The sequence below is a fragment of the Sander lucioperca genome, chromosome 13 (genome assembly GCF_008315115.2).
Source record: "Sander lucioperca isolate FBNREF2018 chromosome 13, SLUC_FBN_1.2, whole genome shotgun sequence".
In the NCBI taxonomy this organism is placed as follows: Eukaryota; Metazoa; Chordata; class Actinopteri; order Perciformes; family Percidae; genus Sander; species Sander lucioperca.
Genome location: NC_050185.1, coordinates 24,002,170 through 24,021,060, shown reverse-complemented (window position 1 = coordinate 24,021,060; position 18,891 = coordinate 24,002,170). Strand labels below are relative to the sequence as shown.

Below are 18,891 nucleotides of genomic sequence, written 5' to 3'. Positions count from 1 at the left end.
CCATGGGGAAACAGTCTTGAGGTGCACCCAGTCATTAAATGGTTCTTTGATTTCCCTGTGATAGGATTAGTGTCCAAGATTTATGCTAAGCTGTTGCAAGTATCCATAGGAGAACTCCCAATAGTAAAGAAATGGGAATGAGAGCTGAGCCCTGAGGGGAACACAATTAATTGGGAGGCAGTTTGGGACATTTTCCACTGTTTCAAGAACCCAAATTACCAGTATATTCACTTCAACATATGCCATAGGACATATTGGACTCCTCAGAAGAGATAATGTTTCGAAAGCCATTCCCACTTCCTATTGTATGTTCTGTCAACCTGAACAAACTAGAACTTTACTACATATAGTCTGGGAGTGTGAACAGGTGCATGAGTTCTGGCATAAAATAACAACAATACTATCTGATGTGATAGGATGTTCAATTCCTACTGACCCGATTGTTCTGTTACTTAATGATGACTCTTAATTACACCTGCTCGAGAGACAGAGGAAGATTTGGCTAGCTGGCTCAACTGCAACCAAGAAAATGATAGCTCAACACCGCCCCCCCCCCCCCCCCACTCGCTTTGTATTGACATAGTTATGCTTGAGCTCTCTACAGCAAGGATTAACAAAGCCAAATCATCAACTATCAACCTATGGGAAAACACAACAGCACAAATATCAGACCTAATGATCTCAGCATCACAAGAACTAGAGGAGAGTGACTAGGCAAGGTGTGATTTCTGTTTGTTTTGTTTTCCTTGAGACCACAGAGGGTAGGGGGTGGGCTAGGGTTTTTGTTTTTGTGCAGTTTGTGTTTTTCTGTTGTATGCACCATTTGACACTGACTGTCATACATTGTGGAGAAAATAGGGAAATAGAGCGACGCTCCGTCCTTTTAGAAATCCCGCTCTGCGCTCTGTCTAAGACCCGCCCGCTCGCTCCCGCTCCACTCCGCTCCACTCCGCTCCACTCCGCTCACATGCTCTGGCACGCACATGGGCGCAAAGATGGGCGCAGGTGCTATTTAAACGACGCGGGTGCTGGACGGGAAATTGACAAGTGTGTCGGTCTTCAACTAGCAAAGACACTTGCGTCGGGCTTTTCATTGTAATCCATTGTGGAAATGGATAATGTGGAATGTTTTAGGTGGAGACTAATGGCCACATTTATCAAAACAGAGTTAAAAAGATACTGTAAAAAGCTATTTTCTATAGTATAAACATTTGAAAAATTCTTAAAGGCATACTATGTAGCTTTTCCCTCTTGGGTCCCCCTACAGGTTGTCTCATTGGAATTACAGCCGCGCGAGCTGCAGTTCCAATGAGACAACCTGTAGGAGGACCGAAGAGGGAAAAGTTACATAGTATGCCTTTAAATGAAGACACTTGCATGTAATTTGTACGTCTTTTCCTAGAACCAGTTCACTAGTTTCATTTTAACATCAAACTGTTGATCAGTCGGCTCTATGTAGCATTAGATTGTTTAAGCGCATAACAGCCAATGGCTTTGGTTTCTGCTTCAGCTTGTGACAGCCTTTTACCACTGCCCGGCTTTGAAGGGGATTTAATGGCTAAAGGGAGTCCCCACTCTGTATGTATATGGTTGGCCAGCTCAATGGCTTTGAGAAGGCACAGTGAAATGCAGGATTGTAAAAGTGAATGACTACCTGCAAGTGACTTAAACATGTTTAAATCAGCCATTTATCCTCATAATAATCATTCACCCCCTCTGAAAATCAGTTCCTCAGAAAAGTAAGTATTTATTGAGGGACACACAATTTCACTGGTCCCTAAACAAATAAGTAAATTAATTAAAATGTCTTTATGCTCCATGAACTCCAGGTCAAACAGTTCTGTGTGTGTATTTCCTGTTGATAAAATGATGCTCTTGCATTGATAATTGATGAACATAACTTAAAACAATGCTCTCCTCTGTCCTTGATTCCTCAGAGCTTGTTCAGGGATGGTAAGAGGGAGAGCACAGTCAGCACACTCTACCTGTCTCCCTCCAACATTGAGTCAGGTCAGCAGATCACCTGTCGAGCTTCAAACAAAGCAGCCCCCAACGGCAAAGATGCTACTGTCACAATCAACATTCAGCGTAAGTAAAAAATCACCCAAACATCAAATAAATTATTTGAAAAGTCTGCAGACTAATAATTTATACTGTACCTTATTATGTGGCTACTCTCATGCACCATAATAAATCAGTGTCAGTCTACAGTATAATCTGCAGGGGAGTGGGGGACAGCACAGGAACACAATGGCACAGATTCTCACGATTACAGATGTTATGTTCTTAACAGTGTGTATATTTAAATAAATAAAAAGTGTGCTTTGTTCCTGCCTTTTTCTATTTCACTCTCTAACATCATCCAAACACAAAAAATAAGGTGCCTCCATGAATGATTAAATTGATGATATTGTTGGATGACAAGAACTATTTGCAACGTATGGATTTGAAATATTCCTTACATTCCTTACAGCTTCTTCACTGTTAAGTATGACTGATAAAGCAGAAAATATTCAGACATGCATTTCTTTTGACAGATCTATTCTTCCTCCACATGCATTATTTTTCTGTTTCAGTTTTGCAATCCAAAAGAATGGAGCATATTGAGTATAGCTTTGTCGGACTGAGATGCGTAAGCTAACTGATTATTGTAAAAATGGCCCAAAACGGAAAATGTTTTGTCATAAAAAACAATGCCATCACCATTTTCCCCTTCACTTGTGTGGTTGGACGGCATTGAACTATAGCCAGTCCCTCCAGAAAAACGTGATTATGCGATCTCATAATTCAATGCATAATCAGCCAAAGTCCACATATTTATGTGGGGGCCGCATTTTTATAAATACGCTGCACTTTCACAGCATAAATTGCCGATTTCCGCACAAAATATGCGAAGTTGAAAAATGTTACGTTTACTTGACACAAGAGCAGCCATTTTCCCCTGTTGCCATGGGAACGTTATGAAGTGACATAATTACGCGATGTGAACATCATCGAAAAGCTGCAAACCCCGCGATGAAGCCATGATGAAACCGTAGTTTTTGCAAGTTCCCGCAATTTCATCGCATAAATTGCATAAATATCCCGCATATTCCATCGCATTTTCTAAGAAAACGTGCCGCATAATCAAGGATTTTTGCCTGCAACAATCACAGAAAAACTCCACATTTTTCTGAAAGGACTGTATAGCTGCAGTTCTGGTAATAGAGCTCCCTAGCATCCACTGACGGTGCTCCAAACACCTCCAGAGTCCCTGGAACGTTCGTATCTTCAGGAAACAGCCAATCCAATCTGCCATGACTGCAAAGTGAGGGTTGTTTGGATTAATGACACTGCCGTTAGTGTTTTATACCAGGCTGAATCATTGCTAGTGCAGTGTTTGAGCCAAGCGCTTAAACCTGCAGTCTGTGGTCCAATTAAAATGTGCATACTGTACAGCTGTGAGGTTAGGGTGTGCACTGTGTGAGATGTTTAAACACAAAGAAGCAATTCAGCAGCTTTGTAAAGGCAGCCATGAGCTCCGCTGTTTGACGGTCGGGGGTAAGAGAGGAAGGTGACAGGTGTTGGATGAATAAGTGATTATGGAGCTGTAAAGGTGGAAAGGCTTCGGAGACTCTTTGAAAGCACAGCACATCACCACTGGGAGCAGCCAATGGTAACCACTGGCTGTTACCATTGATGGGAGGCAGCTGCTGCCGTCTCAGAGAATCACTGTGCAGCCAACATTGCATTATGCCGTAAGACAGGCAAACACAAAGGGTTAGTCAGAATCTGTGTCTCAATCAGGGTTTTTACTGCAGTTTACAGCCAGTTTATGGCTTACGGTCAGATCTGTGCGCTATGGTTGTGTTCAAAAACCAAGCAGCCAACAGTTTGCAGGGCTGTGGTAGAGATGTATGGCCAAAAGAAAAGGAGAAGACAGCTACTTTTTAAACATTATTAAAGACTTGGATATCAACAGGTTTTTGGATATGAGCCGGAAAACTTTGATATTAGGGCCCGAGCGCCGACAGCGGCGAAGGCCCTATTGAAACTGAAAGAATTATTATTATTACGGCAAATGAATTGGCTTTTTGAGGGGCTTAACATACTCAAAAACTCACCAAAATTGGCGGTCGCATTAAGCCTGGTGAAAATTTACGTATTTTAAGGGTTTCGGGAATAGGTGCACAAAAATGGCTTGCTAGCGCCCCCCTACAATGTTAAATAAATTGAGCCCCTGCAGTACATGTAACGTACATTCACGAAACTTCGTACACATATGTATCATGTCAAGACATACAAAAAAGCTAGTGCGATTTTGGCCATTTCCACATGTCGTACTTTAACGAACTCCTCCTAGAGATTTCATCCGATCAACTTCACATTTGGTCTATGCCATCTTAAGACGTTAAAGATGAAAAGTTATTAAAAGAAAAACTTTTCGTCATAGGGCATGGCCGTGGCGGGGCGGCCATTTTGTGCGTTTCGCCATCGAAACAGGAAGTGGGTGTAACTTGAGTGTACATTGTCCAATTGGCTCGAAACCTTCCAGGATTCATAAGACTCTAACTCTGAGGACATTCACTGGACAAAATTGACTCAAAGTCATAGCGCCCCCTAGTGGCAACAGGAAGTAGGCCTAAAAGTCAAGGTGCTATACTTTAACGAACTCCTCCTAGAAATTTCATCCGATGGACTTCAGATTTGGTCGGTACCATCTAAACACCTTACAGAGGAAAAGTTATTAAAAGAAAAACTTTTCGTCAAACAGTGTGGGCGTGGCGTGGCGGCCATTTTTAGTGTTTAGCGATGAACGAGAAAGTGGCTGTAACTACAGTGTACATTGTCATATCTGCTTGAAATTTCCCACAATCAACAAGAGTCCAGGCCTGAGGACATATACGGGCCAATATTGACTTTTGGTCATAGCACCCCCCGCTGGCAACAGGAAATCAGCCTTATATGACAAACATCATCCGATTTACATGAAACTTATAATGTGTGGTCTACATATGATACTGAGTCGCCCCCTATACTTTAACCACGCCCACTTACTCAGGTCACGCCCCCTTTTATAACATTTTAACCGTTTCTGGTAGAGTCTTGTGTGAGGTGTCATTGAACTCAGCAGAGAGTTCCTTCTTCATTGGTGATGGTTTGGCCCGCCCCCTATGCTTAAGCCATGCCCCTTTTCATAACTGGTAACTCGTTTCAGGTAGTCATAAGAGTCTTATGGAAGGTATCAATGAACTCAGCAGAGACTTCCTTTTTTATTGGTAAAGGTTTGCCCCGACCCCTATGCTTTGGCCACGCCCCATTTCACAGCTAATGAACTGTATGACGTAGAGTCTTGTGTGAGGTATCATTGAACTCAGCAGGGAGTTCTATTTTCATTGGTGACGATTTGCAGTGTCGCGCAAATACACGGTCGCAAGGAGCGGCGTCCGCCAGTAACCCCGACGCACACAGAGGAGCAAGGGCCCATCCAACGCTGCTTGCAGCTTTAATTTATATTATTATTCATGTAATATTCACTTTCATTAGCCATGTAAACAGCTTAGTCGGAATAAGGGCAAAAATCCACAATATTATGTGTATGTAAATGTATCCATTGTTGTATGGACTGGCTTAGGTTAAACCCTCTGTGAAACATGAACAAATAATGTACATACAGAGAATGAATGCCAAAGAACTTTCTTTTATTATCTACTACTAATACTAAAAACACATCAATAAACTACTAAGTAGATTTTTTTCAGGGCTAAGTGAGATGGGACCGGATTGTGCACTCACATTTTTGCTGATTTTTGCAGCATTTTAGGCATCGGAGGTGTGTATCGGTATCCGAACAACTCTGGTCTATGGCCAGTTTAGCTCAGTTGGTAGAGTGGGCACACATGTGTAGTGATTTGGTCCTCAATGCAGCGGCCGCTGGTTTGACTCCAACCTGCGGCCCTTTGCTGCATGTCATTCCCTATCTCTCTCCCCTTTCATGTCTTCATCTGTCCTGTGAAAATAAGGCCTAAAAATGCCCAAAAAAATAATCTTAAAAAATTGAAAAACTCTGGTCTGGGGCTCTGGTTCCAAGGCAGGACGACCCCTGGTCGCCTGGGCTTTAACTGGGGATCAGCATAGTCTTTATTACAGCTCCCACCAGCTTCTAATGTGATTTTGACTTTGATATTTGTGCTACCGACCAGACATGCTGGACAAACTCAAAGAAGCAGCTCCTGCATTGTGGGCACAAACACCACTGATATTTTTCATCTTGAATATAAAACCTGAAGTTCCACAAGGTGTTGCAGTAGTGTGTATATGTGTACAGTATAAAAAGCAGAGGAGAAGTCCATAAATGAAATACTGTGATGAGTCCAGCTGTCTGGTCACAGTGTCCAAAAGAGTCAGAGTTGCATCCTCCACTCCACGTTTGCCTTATAAGCAAACTGAAGTGGGTCAAGTCTTCCTATCGCCATGCTGGAGAGGTGGTCACCTACAACTCTTTCATTGCATTTGCACAGTACCGATATTAGGGCAACTGGCCTAAAATCCTTATTAATTAATTAATAATTAATTAAACTTTGCAGACGACGCCACTGTCATTGGGCTCATCCAGGATGGTGACGAGTCTGCATATCGGCAAGAGGTTGATAAGTTGGTGCTCTGGTGCAGTCAACACAACCTAGAGCTAAACACTCTAAAGACTGTGGAGATGGTGGTGGACTTTAGGATGCACCCCACAGTGCCCCCCCCCCCCCCCTCACAATATCCAACAGCCCAGTGTCAAATGTGGACTCATTCAAGTTTCTGGGCTCCATCATTTCCCAGGATCTGAAGTGGGAGTCCAACATCACCGCCATCCTTAAAAAGGCTCAGCAGAGGATGTACTTCCTACGGCAACTGCGGAAACATGGCCTACCACAAGAGCTGTTGGCCATCTTCTACACTGCTGCCATTGAATCCATCCTCTGCACATCCATCACTGGTTTGGGGCAGCCACAAAACAGGACAAACACAGACGACAACACACAATTCGGACAGCCCCCCTGCCCTCCCTCCAGGACTTGTACACTGGTAGGACCAGGAAGCAGGCAGAGAACATCACCAAAGACCCCACACATCCTGCACACACTCTCTTTAACCTACTCCCCTCTGGCAGGCGCTACAGATCCCTGCGCATAAAAACAACCAGACATAAGAACAGCTTCTTTCCCACTGCCCTCACTCTACTGAACTGAGGATATTGATCCCCACTTTGGCCACTCGCACAGTTCTTGAAAACAGAGGTCAGTTGTCTTTTAGATCCCTTTCAGTTTGCATATAAGAGTATCAGAAGCACAGATGACACCATCATTGCTCTGACACATAGTATTAATAGACATTTAGAAGATTCTACCTCATACACTCCTATTCGTTGATTTTAGCTCAGCTTTTAATACGCTGCAGTCAAATCTGTTAATTAATACACCCCCTTATTATCAAATGGTACCATTTGTTCTTAACCAATCGTAGACAGCAGGTCAGCATTAATGGGACTCTATCTGAACCTAAAAGTTTGAGCACAGGAGCCCCCCAGGGCTGTGTCAGCTCACCTGTCCTTTTCACTTTATACACATATGAGTGTATAAAGATTTTATCCGAATAATCATGTCATTAAATTCGCTGACGACACTGCAATTTTATCTCTGCTTAAAAAGAACTGTTACCCATCTAATTATTTTATGGAAATCCAAAAGTTTGTGAGTTGGTGTGACAATAACCACCTTGTTCTAAACGTTTCTGAGACTGAAGAGATGGTGACCCTCGGGGAGTCGGTGACCACAGGCCTGTGGTCATCCACAACCAAACCATCACTCAGGCCCACTCATACAAATATCTTGGTGTTTATATTGACGAGTCACTAACCTGGAGCACACATGTCGACAGTCTCTGCTGCAGACTGCAGCAACGGATGCATTTCTTACTCCTCATTTCCACCGGTTGTGGAACGGCTGCGGCACGGCTTCGCTGCGGAACAGCTCCGTACTCTGCTGTCCGTCAATACCCACCAGGTCCGGATTTGTTGCAGTACAGCTGCAGCCATGACTGACAGCTGAAGTCACGAGGACCCACTAGATCTCGCGAATTCAGGTAGAATAGAACCACAAAACCAGCAACAGTTTGTTTCCATCCAGAGGAGTAGAGGGGAAACAACTCTGTGCTGTAGTGTAGTGCAGGGAAATATGATCCACCGTGAGCACGATGTATTTTATTTAGATAATTAACCGAATGTTTTATTTTGTTTCTGTGCTCGACTTCCTGTCCTGCACAATCTGAATTGTGCTGAATTGCTGCGACCGCCGGAGCTGTGCCAGAGTCGGAACGCAGGCGTTCTGCAGTCAGTGGAAATACACACATTGACTTTAATGAAAACCTATTGACTCCGCCACCGTTCCAGAGCCGTTCCCCAGCCATTCCGCAACCGGTGGAAATTGGGGGTTATGTCGTTTGCGAATTCTTGGCGTTGATAAAAAAAATGTTGTTGATATTTTATCACCCTAACCCTGGAGAGCCTGGTCAGGTACGGTATTACAGCTTGGTTTGGCAACCTCCCTATGCAGTTTAAAACAAAACTGTTACGATTGATTCATACTGCATGGAAGATCATTGGTGTTAAAGAGCACTTATCCATGCAGAGTATTTATGAACCGGCTTCTTTGCGACAAGCAAATAGAATTGTTAGTGACACGTCTCACGTTCTGCACGCAGAATATGAGCTGCTGCCATCCGGTAGGAGGTTTAGAGTTCCTCGCTGAAGACTTAACCGTTTCACAAACTCATTTATCTCAGTGTCTATTAAGCTCCTAAATAGGCGCAAGTAAAAGGCAGAACAGGCCTGCATGACGATGGAGATTTTGTAATTGTTGTACTTGTGATCTCTCTTTTTTAATTTATTTAATTTATTTATTTTGAGTAATGTTTAACTAATGCATTGCATAACACCATGTTGGGTTTTATACACCATCAGGACCATAGTACGGTCTGTGGTATGGTATTGTACAGTATTTGTTGTTTGTACATGCTGTCTGTTTCTTTGTTTTTAGTAAGTGCCCAAGACAAATTTCCCATGATGTGGGACAATAAGGTTAATCTTGATCTTGATCTTGATATGCATATTGTTGTCTCTATTGTACAGTATGTTACTTCTACATGTCTATTTGTTGAATGTATAGAGAGTTAACACTTACCAAAGTCAAATTCCTTGTGTGTGTAAGTATACATACCAATAAAACTTATTCTGATCTGAAGAGCTTGGTGAAGACCCCACTTAGCTAGGTGGAGCAGTCTTTAAGCACTCTGCCCCTAAACCAGTCAGGGCCAGGGGCTTTGTGTGGGTTCACTCGGCTTAGGACAGAGGCCACTAGTTTCTCATCTATGATGAGAGCCTGGTGGACTAGACTGGGGCTGGGGAGACTCCAGTTGGCTGGTTGTGCTGCTCAGCAAAGGAGGCGGGGTCTTGGCAGTCGATTACTGCAGGTTTGGGGGTTCTCCCCATCATTGTGTTCAACCACGGCCATGCCTCCTTAGCATTTCTAGATGTGAGTTTTTGTTCCACTTTGTCCTTGTAGTGGATTTTGGCCATCTTAGCCTTCCTTCTGAAATCCCTCACCCTGAGAGTATCGCCTTCTAAAAAAGCCTTTTTTTTCTTCTTAGAACCAGGCATATTTTCATGTCCCACTGTTTATTGTTTGGATGTAGTATTACATGTTTAGTAGGAATTACAATGTCCTCACAGAATGAGATGTAGCGGGTTACATAAAATCATTAAATTAAAATCATTCCCACAATCATTAATAAAATAAGAAAAGTCCTAATCAGTCAATTTGAAACATCCCCTCAATGTTTCAGAAGTCTCTTCATTCCAAACATGAATTGTTTTTTAACTGGTACTCCCCTTTTAAGTTGTGACCTGTACTTTGGCAGCAACAGAATAACTTTGTGGTCAGAACAACCAATAGGAGGACGGGGTTTTGAGATATATGCATTTGGGATGTTGCCATAGCATAAATCCAGTATGTTGTGCATTCTAGTTGGGACTGTAATATATTGCTCCAGGTTGGGTAGATTTGTGGTGACATCCCCCAGTAGAAATACTGGTTGTTAGCCAGTTTGATTGAAAGCTCTGATGTAGCTGTCTGTTTTGTGCTCAGAACAAGTGTAAGATCAGGACCTGGTACATATATTAAAATCAAATTGATCTGGGAGAATTCCACAGGTAAATAGTGCGATCTGAAGGCCAAAGTCATTCAATACAAAGTGCTTACAACACATACACATACACACACACACACACACACACACACACACACACGTCAAAACGTATGGTGTTAAACCATCCAGATTAAAATCCACATCTATGTTTCTGTAAAACAGAAACAAGCTTGTTTGACAGGGTGATGGCAGGTAGAGGTAGTCGGCTGCCACCTTTCCTCAGTCTGTTACAAATACTTCCTCTAGTCCCTCTTTTACTCCGTATTTGCCCTTCCTTGTTGCCACGGATTAACTCTGACGGTATATGGTTTGTGAGTAGGGGTACCTGCGATAGCTCCAACAGATGGTTCAGGGAGTAGGCGAGCCTGCCTGGCTTGGCGACGAATTGAGTTGCCAGTCCTGAGAATAGTCTGTTTACACCACATAAACTCACAATCACAAGCTACATGCAAACAAGATTCAACACTGTTGTTTTTAACATTTTGACAACGTGAAAACACACACGATAAAACACAACAAAACGCCAAAAATACCCACAAATCCTAAGCCCTGTCGGGAGTCGCTCTGACGTGCAGCACCCGAGATAGTCTCAGATAGTCTCAATGAGACCAAGGTCTCCTTTGCAAGAGAGACTTGAGTACAGCAGATACAAAGAAAATCAAACAAATTGAAGTGAAACGTAAATTCTCTGTAACTAATTTCATTTATAAGGTACAAAGTAAGTCTTCCCAAGTTCAGTATTTACCCGAGGGGTAACTAGAATTTCACCTCTGTATGTTTGGTGCAGGCCAGGCCTATCTGAAATTATCTTTAGATTGTAATACATTTGTTTCCCAATTATAATGTGGTGACAAACAACATTAATGGCTGGATTATGTTCAGAGGCAATGTGTTTGTTTTTTAAGGGGTTTGAAAAGCTCATACAATCCATGATAGTAGAACAAATGCTCTGGGTTTTTTGCATTTGTTTAAACCAATCACAATCTTGGTTGGCGCTAAGCTCTGGATGCAGCGACGATGGCTCTGTAAAATAGTCTCGGGAAGGGACTTGTTTTGGTTAGCACAACGCAAAACAAAACACCACATACAATATTAAATTAAGTTAACTGTTGACACAATACACTGTTGGAAAGTGCCTATTTTCTCTTTTGGTGGAGGCTAGCAGAACCCCCACTTTCAGTTTTATTGTTGCACTGGGCTAAAACATTCTGTACCAATCTCTCTTCTGAAAACACATTTAAATGATATCAATCTTTCAATCTATGTCCTGAGTAAGACAACTGGCTTTCCCAAATAGTCAGAGTATTCCTTTAAGTACATACAGTAAACATACATAGCACAGCTCTACATTAAGTCAGAGCTATTGAGTACCACACTTAATACATATGTATGGCAGATATGTGTTATGTAAATTAAATCTGAAATGTATCACAATTAAAGGTCCCATGGCATGAAGAATTCACTTTATGAGGTTTTTCAACATTAATATGAGTTTCCCTAGCCTGCCTATGGTCCCCAAGTGGCTAGAAATGGCGATAGGTGTAAACCGAGCCCTGGATATCCTGCTCCACCTTTGAGAAAAAGTAAGCTCAGATGGGCGAATCCGGAATCTCCCCCTTAAGTTGTCATAAGGGGAAAGGTTACCTCCCCTTTCTATGCTTTGCCCGCCCAGAGCATTTGGCCCGCCCATGAAAAAGAGAGAGCCATCATGGCTTGCAAACAAGCGAAGCATGGCAGTTGGTCAAGGCCACACCCCCACCCTCCACCTTGCCCTTGCTCTCCTCCTCAATAGCATTTAAAGCTACAGACACAGAAATGGCACATCCTAAGGAAAGCTCATTGTGGGACTGGCTCTAGTGGCTGTAATTCTGCACCAAGGCTGAATTTCAGGAAAGAGACTTCAGATACAGTATTAGGGGACCACTAAGGCCTATATAAAAGCATCCAAAGAGCAGCATGTCATAGGATCTTTAATCCTGAGTAAAATGGCGAGAATCAGGTCTGCCGATAAAAAAAGTTGTTATTTTGCAGAGGGCCTTTAATTTCCTGTGGTTCATTTGCTTACAATGAGCTGTAGGAACTAACAGGCAGACTCTGTCCCTGGGTAATTGTAAAAAAAGGAAAAGTTTGAAAGGTAATTGCACGAAGAAAAAAAGGTGTGCGCTAAATATGCAGAAGTGGTGTGTCCACAATGGTCCCCATGGGCACCAAAAACACACACATTCTAAAAATGCTAATGCACTGCTGTGAAACATCGCCAAAGTAGAGCCACACTCAAGTATAAAGAGTGTGGTTTATCATCATCCTGTTCTCCCAGGAGTCTGATTTTTGTGACAGTCTCATTATTTTCTCCTATTTTCTTTCTTAGACTCTGCCCAGCTTCAACGTGTGTGCTGATGAAAGCCACAGAAGAGGGTCTCCTAACACACCACAGTTGTGTCTTGAGTCTGAAAGAAGTAGATAACTGAAGACATCCTTAGGCACAGATATCTTGCATGTGTTTTATTGATAGAAATAATGGTCTAAGTAGTAGTCAAAATAATGTCTGGAAGGACTTTATATGAAAATCATTGCTGTATCAAGTGCTGTATTTTATATTTTTATTTGGTTTAGAATAAAGAAAGTAATGGATATTAGCATGATTTTATGGCTGCAGGCTAAGTCAGTGTTATAGAATCTTATTCAGCCTTAACCCTAAACACAACTGATGTGCTGTGTGCATCGCTACATTCATCAAACTGACAGATGCGTGAGAGTGGCGGCGACAAGCCCACAGCCATATCCAGGACTTTGCACTCGACACTCAGCCCAGGGCTAAGACCCCTGTTAGCCCAGGGCTGACAGCTCTGTTAAAGGACAATTCCGGCACAAAATTAACCTAGGGGTTAATAACACATGGGAATGCGAATGTGACCAGTGTTAGCTCAAACCGCTAATTACCTTATAACACTAGTTTTCGGGGCACGGGTAAAGTAAAAAGAAATCGCTATTTCTACACCACTAACAAGGCTCAAAATAGCACCACACTTCCACGGTAACATAATGAGGGTCCCTACATGTAAACCGAAGCATTGAGAACTTTGTAAGTGTACAGACAGTTTATTAAAAAGATAGTGTATAAAGACAATACCGTTTGCATATACATGCCATCTTAGGAAAGCAGTCATGACCAGTGGAACGACGAACGCCGTGCTTGAGCTATGTTACTGGTTACTGGTTGCAGTAAGACACCTTGATGACAGCCATGCTCCGCCCTCAACCTTTAGCCATCTAACCATCAGGAGCCAGGCAGCCTTTTTGACTCAGTGAGTACATTATCATACTCTCTTGCTTACCACTCATCTAAGTGAGAGTATTAGTGGCTGGTATGCACGGTTCAGCATTAACTTTTTGTCCACCAGCTAAATGGTTAGTGAATGTTAAAATTTTACTTTTTTTTGGGCTGGTGAGTCAAGCAAATCTACCAGCCACTTACATATTTTACCAGCATTTGGCTGGTAAATGGTGCTAATGTTGAACCCTGCTGGTACATGTGCTGAAGGGGAGTGCAAGGACGGTTGATGTCCGGCCGATTGTGGTGGGCTGGTCTAGGTCTCAATGGTCCACGGCTTTACCCCAGTCCAGCCCTGATGTAGTGTGGATTACCAAAGTGGCCTGTGATTAATAGATGCCAATCCTGGCCATTCATCCTTTACTGAATTCTGCCATCGGTTCTGTGTTTGCCTAAAATCCTCAAAGTTGCTGCATCTCAAGCTAATTTCTTTTGAAACAGCGTAGATTCACTGATGGTGATGGTGCCCCTCCTACATGGGGATATCCGTTTCTTCCTGGGTGGGTGAAGCCTGTGTGGTGGCTCTTCTCCAGGCTGCTTAGCTCCATCATGCAGGGCATGCTGCTGTGCTAAAGGGAAAGAAAACAGCCCGATAGTAATTATAGCTCTGAAGATAGAGTCCACATTAATAAATCATTTGTAACTATTTATAATGTGTAACCACAGCCACTGATAACTTCAAAATGATGACTGCTTTGTCTGTCATGATCTCCCCCCTCTCTCAGACCTGCCAATCGTCAACCTCAGCGTGGAGCCACAGCCTGTTCTGGAGGGGACTCTGGTCAGATTTCACTGCGCCGCCAAAGCCAACCCACCTGTTATCTACTACAGGTGAGCTTCACACACACACACACACACACACACACACACACACACACACTAGGTGGCCATTAATAAGTCCTATAATATGGGTTCAACTAAAATAGACTCAACAAACTGTGTACAGAATACCTCAAATGCTTAAAGAGTTAAACCATTTTTCCATAGGCGGGAAGGTGAGCATGAATAGTTGTCTACCTCCCTGTGTCAGCCCTGTGACCTGTCCAGGGTATACCCCACCTCTTCACCCTCTAAAAGGATAAGCAGGTGTAGCGTAATAGTAGCCATTATTAACAACTCATAATTAATAAAAACTCAAAAATGCATAACAATAACTAACAACTTCAAAATTTGCATCATAAACACATACATTTGTACAATGGATGAAGGAGAGTGATGGCACTTACTTCAGTTACCAGGCAATAAGTTTATCTTAAATGACAGCATTTTCATTTAACTTTATTTGGACACCACCCACATTTTAGAAAAACAGGGGAAACTTTATTCATTAATTAATCAATCAATCATTTGAGTCTCATAATCTCAGGGTTGCTACAGGTGTTCTTTTTCCTTGGTGAACAGTGACCTATGATTTCATAATCTTTACAAATAAATATTTATTGAACTAATAACTAAAACGGTAAACAACTAAATAACATGCTAAGTAAAAACACTCAAAAATGAACACAATGAATGAATGTAGATCACTGTGTAGTCCAGGTAGAATCAGCCAAACATTAGATTTTTGAGATTTAGATTTGATTAAAATTCAAATGATATTTTAATGGGTTGAGATGCCAGCAGGTGAGAAAAGTATAAAAAGTGCTGGATGAATTATAAGTTTGCATGTTTAAAGTTTAAGGGAGATCTTTTTGTCTAAAGCTATAAATTAACAATTATTAATTTACTAATTTTGGCATCAAACATCTCACATCAACTCATGAATCACTTAAAAGTACAAGTACGTCTCAGCCAACGGTTTTGAAGGGCAGAGGAGAGGTTGGTAGAAGGAAGCTTGGGCAATCTTCGGACGTCGGGTTTCTCATGTGGCGGTTTGGCTTGAACCGGATCCCTTTCTCTCTCGGCAGCATGAGACCATCTTCTCTCGTTCGGAACAAGAAGGTTGTGAAAGTCTTCACCAGACCTCGTTGAATTCAAAGTCTCTTTTGCTCAGAGTCTCTTTGTATCAGTGGGGTTGAATGTCGGCCACTAGCACATCTGTGCAGTGATGAGATTTAACATAGTTCAGCCTTCAGGCAGCACAGTGATGTGGCCTGCCGTCGACGATCAGAGGTCGGCACAGCAGAGGAGCCAGGTCGAAGAGAGAGATTATAGCGTGACAGGCTGCACAAGTTCTTATCTTTCATAAAGAACCAGGGGGAACCAAGGGACTAAAATGTTCTTGCTTCTCAGGTTGATTAGAGGCTGCTCCCAGCTTGTTCCATAAAGTTCGAGTCTGCAACAGATGTAGGGGAGACAGCCAGCTAAGCCCCCTCCAGATCGAGGCCAGGAGAGGCCTGCCAATGTGAACAGAGTTGAGCCTGTGCGGGTCCCGAGCTTCTCATAGTCTTTTCAGTTCTCCAATAAAAGTCCTCTGAAAAGGCGCAAGGTGTCATGGTGTCATCAAGTCCTCCCTTTTTCATACCTCCTCTTGTTTCATCATTCTAACAAATTAAACAAAATGCACTAAAAAGGCATTTCTCCCATGTATTAATGTTTAAAGTCTCCACTGCTGACTGGTATTAAACCAAACCAAATGAACAAAATATATTTTTTCATTAGAATATGTTGTTGATAAAATGAACTAACAGACACATCTAACCAAGTTTTAAATGTCAAAAACGGCAATCTAAGACACTTTCCCAAGCATCTGTACGCTAGCCTCGTGAGACCGTCCTGATCTCGCGAGTTCCAGCTTTCCACTCGCAGACCAGTCTGGCATCTTGAGACAGAGACAATTTGGAGCCGTTCGCCAAATGACCAAGCAATCAGCGTTAGTTTTGGGGCAGGTTTAGGTGTGACGCAACGAGAAGCGACTGTTCAGTCTAAACAACATGGCGGCTTCCATGGATGAGATGAGCGTAGCTATCGCGCAAGTTTTATCCAAATTAGAAAGTATTCCTTCATTATTGCCGTCCCTTTAGCGCTTTAAGTAAACACGCTTGGTCGGGACTATTGCCGTCCCTTTTGATGCAGTTATGTTAAGGAAAAGATGGTGGGTGGGCTTAAAGTCCTGGTTTTGACCCATTCACGAACCCCGCTCTCCTGGGTGAAAGTCCTTTGTTTGACCCATCAACCACCACAACCAACCTCCTTACGCGGAAATTCGCCCTTACATACTACTCGCTAAATCCTATCTAACTGCTGCTCTCTCAGGTGCGTTACACAAACACGCTGAAAGACGCCTTTTTCGTCGCATCAGACGCTGACAGCCACTGTCCAAATGTCCTTATTTTACAAGTTCGGAATGAGAACGGGTTGGCCTGCCAGCCTCTGAGTGTGTATGCATCTGTGGTCCGTGCATTACTGCTAATCTGTGCATGTTTGTTTGCCAAGACTCATGGGTGTTTGGGACAAAAGTACAACAGCAGCTCGAGAGCAGCACCATGTCTGCAGACACACAGATACAGGACAGGAGGAGGGACAGGTGACAAGTCACCTCAACAACCCCACACAGGCGTCCACGCCGCTGGCTGTCTGGCAGACTCATCATTGCCTGTTTGTTTTTCAAAAAAATCGCAAAGGAAGTCAGGAGAAATGAAGCGATGGATAGAGGAAAAGAAAGTGAATCAGACGACTAATGTAAAGGAGGGCGAGGGAAGAAGGAGCCGGAAATTATTTGAAGTAGAAAGGAGGGAGAGAGAAAGTATGGACAGAACATAGGAAGAGAGGAGATGAGCTGATCGCAAATCAAGCGCCTCCTATTCCTTTGGAGAGTGCTATCGACTGCTTCTGCTGCCACACTCTGCTTTTGAAGGCTTCATTTGTCATTTCAGCACTGTCTAATGAGAGGCTCGGTTGTGAGGGTCAAGCTTGGCCTGTCATCCATTTGATGTGAACACAAGGACATAAAATCATGCTGTCTGCTTATTGGCAAAAAACTGTCTGACTGTTTTGGCACTGAAATCTCCTGGGCGGTGTTTGTGTATGGTGCGGTAGAGGATCAATCGTATCCAGCTGGATATCAGCACACACTGCAATTAAAGATTGTTAGAAATTAAACATTGAGATTTAAATTCCCCTGATTGTGATTAAAATTTAGAATTATTGCTTGACATAACAACAATTTATGCTTTATAATACCTCAATTTTAGTGGCAAAACTTTAATTAGGGCCCGAGCGCTGACAGCGGCGAAGGCCCTATTGAAACTAAAGGAATTATTATTACGACAAATTAATTGCCTTTTGGAGGGGCTTAACATACTCAAAAACTCACCAAAATTGGCGGTCGCAACAAGTCTGGTGAAAATTTAGGTATTTTAAGGGTTTTGGGAATAGACGCACAAAAATGGCTCGCTAGCACCCCCTACAAAGTAAAAAAAATTTGCTCCTGCAGTACGTTTAACATAGTCTAACGATATTACATTACATTACATGTCATTTAGCTGACGCTTTTATCCAAAGCGACTTACAATTAAGTGCTTTCAACTGTGAAGGTTCAAACTCCAGACCACAAGTAGTAAGTGCAAATACAGTAGCTTTAAATAGGCAAAGCTACAAAGAGACATATGAAAGTGTTCAGAAAGAGAGTTCAACATTTTTTTTAATTTTTTTTTTATTTATCCAAGGTGTAGTCGGAAAAGATGTGTTTTTAGCCTTCGGCGGAAGATGTGTAGGCTTTCGGCCATCCTGATATCGATGGGGAGCTCGTTCCACCATTTGGGAGCCAGGACAGTGAACAGTCGGGATTTCGTTGAGTGATTAGTTCTCCCTCGCTGTGAATTGTTATAGTCAGGTCTTGGGTAGGAGAGCCCTTCCCTGGAAGGAAAAGGAGCTCAGTCTTGTCGAGATATGGTACACATATGAAGCATGTCAAGACGTACAAAAAAGCTCATTGGAGCCATACCCTTAACGCAACAGGAAGTCCGCCATTTTTAATTTTAAGTTCGAAATTAGTGTGTTTTTGGCCATTTCCACGTGTCGTACTTTAACGAACTCCTCCTAGAGATTTCATCCGATCAACTTCAAATTTGGTCTGTACCATCTTAAGACCTTAGAGATGGAAAATTATTAAAAGAAAAAATGTTGGTCCTCGGGCCTTGCCGTGGCAGGGCGGCCGTTTTGTGCGTTTCACCATCGAAACAGGAAGTGGGTGTAACTTGAGTGTACATTGTCCAATTTGCTCAAAACCTTTCAGGATTCATAAGACTAACCCTGAGGACATCTACTGGCCAAAATTGACTCAAAGTCATAGCGCCCCTAGTGGCAACAGGAAGTAGGCCCAAAACTATAGGTACTATACTTTAACGAACTACTCTGAGAGATGGTATGGTCTGTGTCATCTAAAGACC

The 18,891-nt window shown here is 42.7% G+C and overlaps 1 protein-coding gene across 1 annotated transcript in view; it reads left to right on the top strand.

The window, feature by feature from the left end:
- LOC116052891 (kin of IRRE-like protein 3) overlaps positions 1-18,891 on the top strand; it is a 368,756-nt gene that overhangs the window by 259,648 nt on the left and 90,217 nt on the right. The window contains exons 5-6 of the mRNA XM_035990803.1: positions 1,938-2,088; positions 14,287-14,392. Of these exons, the coding sequence (XP_035846696.1) occupies positions 1,938-2,088; positions 14,287-14,392 (257 nt within the window). The remainder of the gene's footprint in view (positions 1-1,937; positions 2,089-14,286; positions 14,393-18,891) is intronic.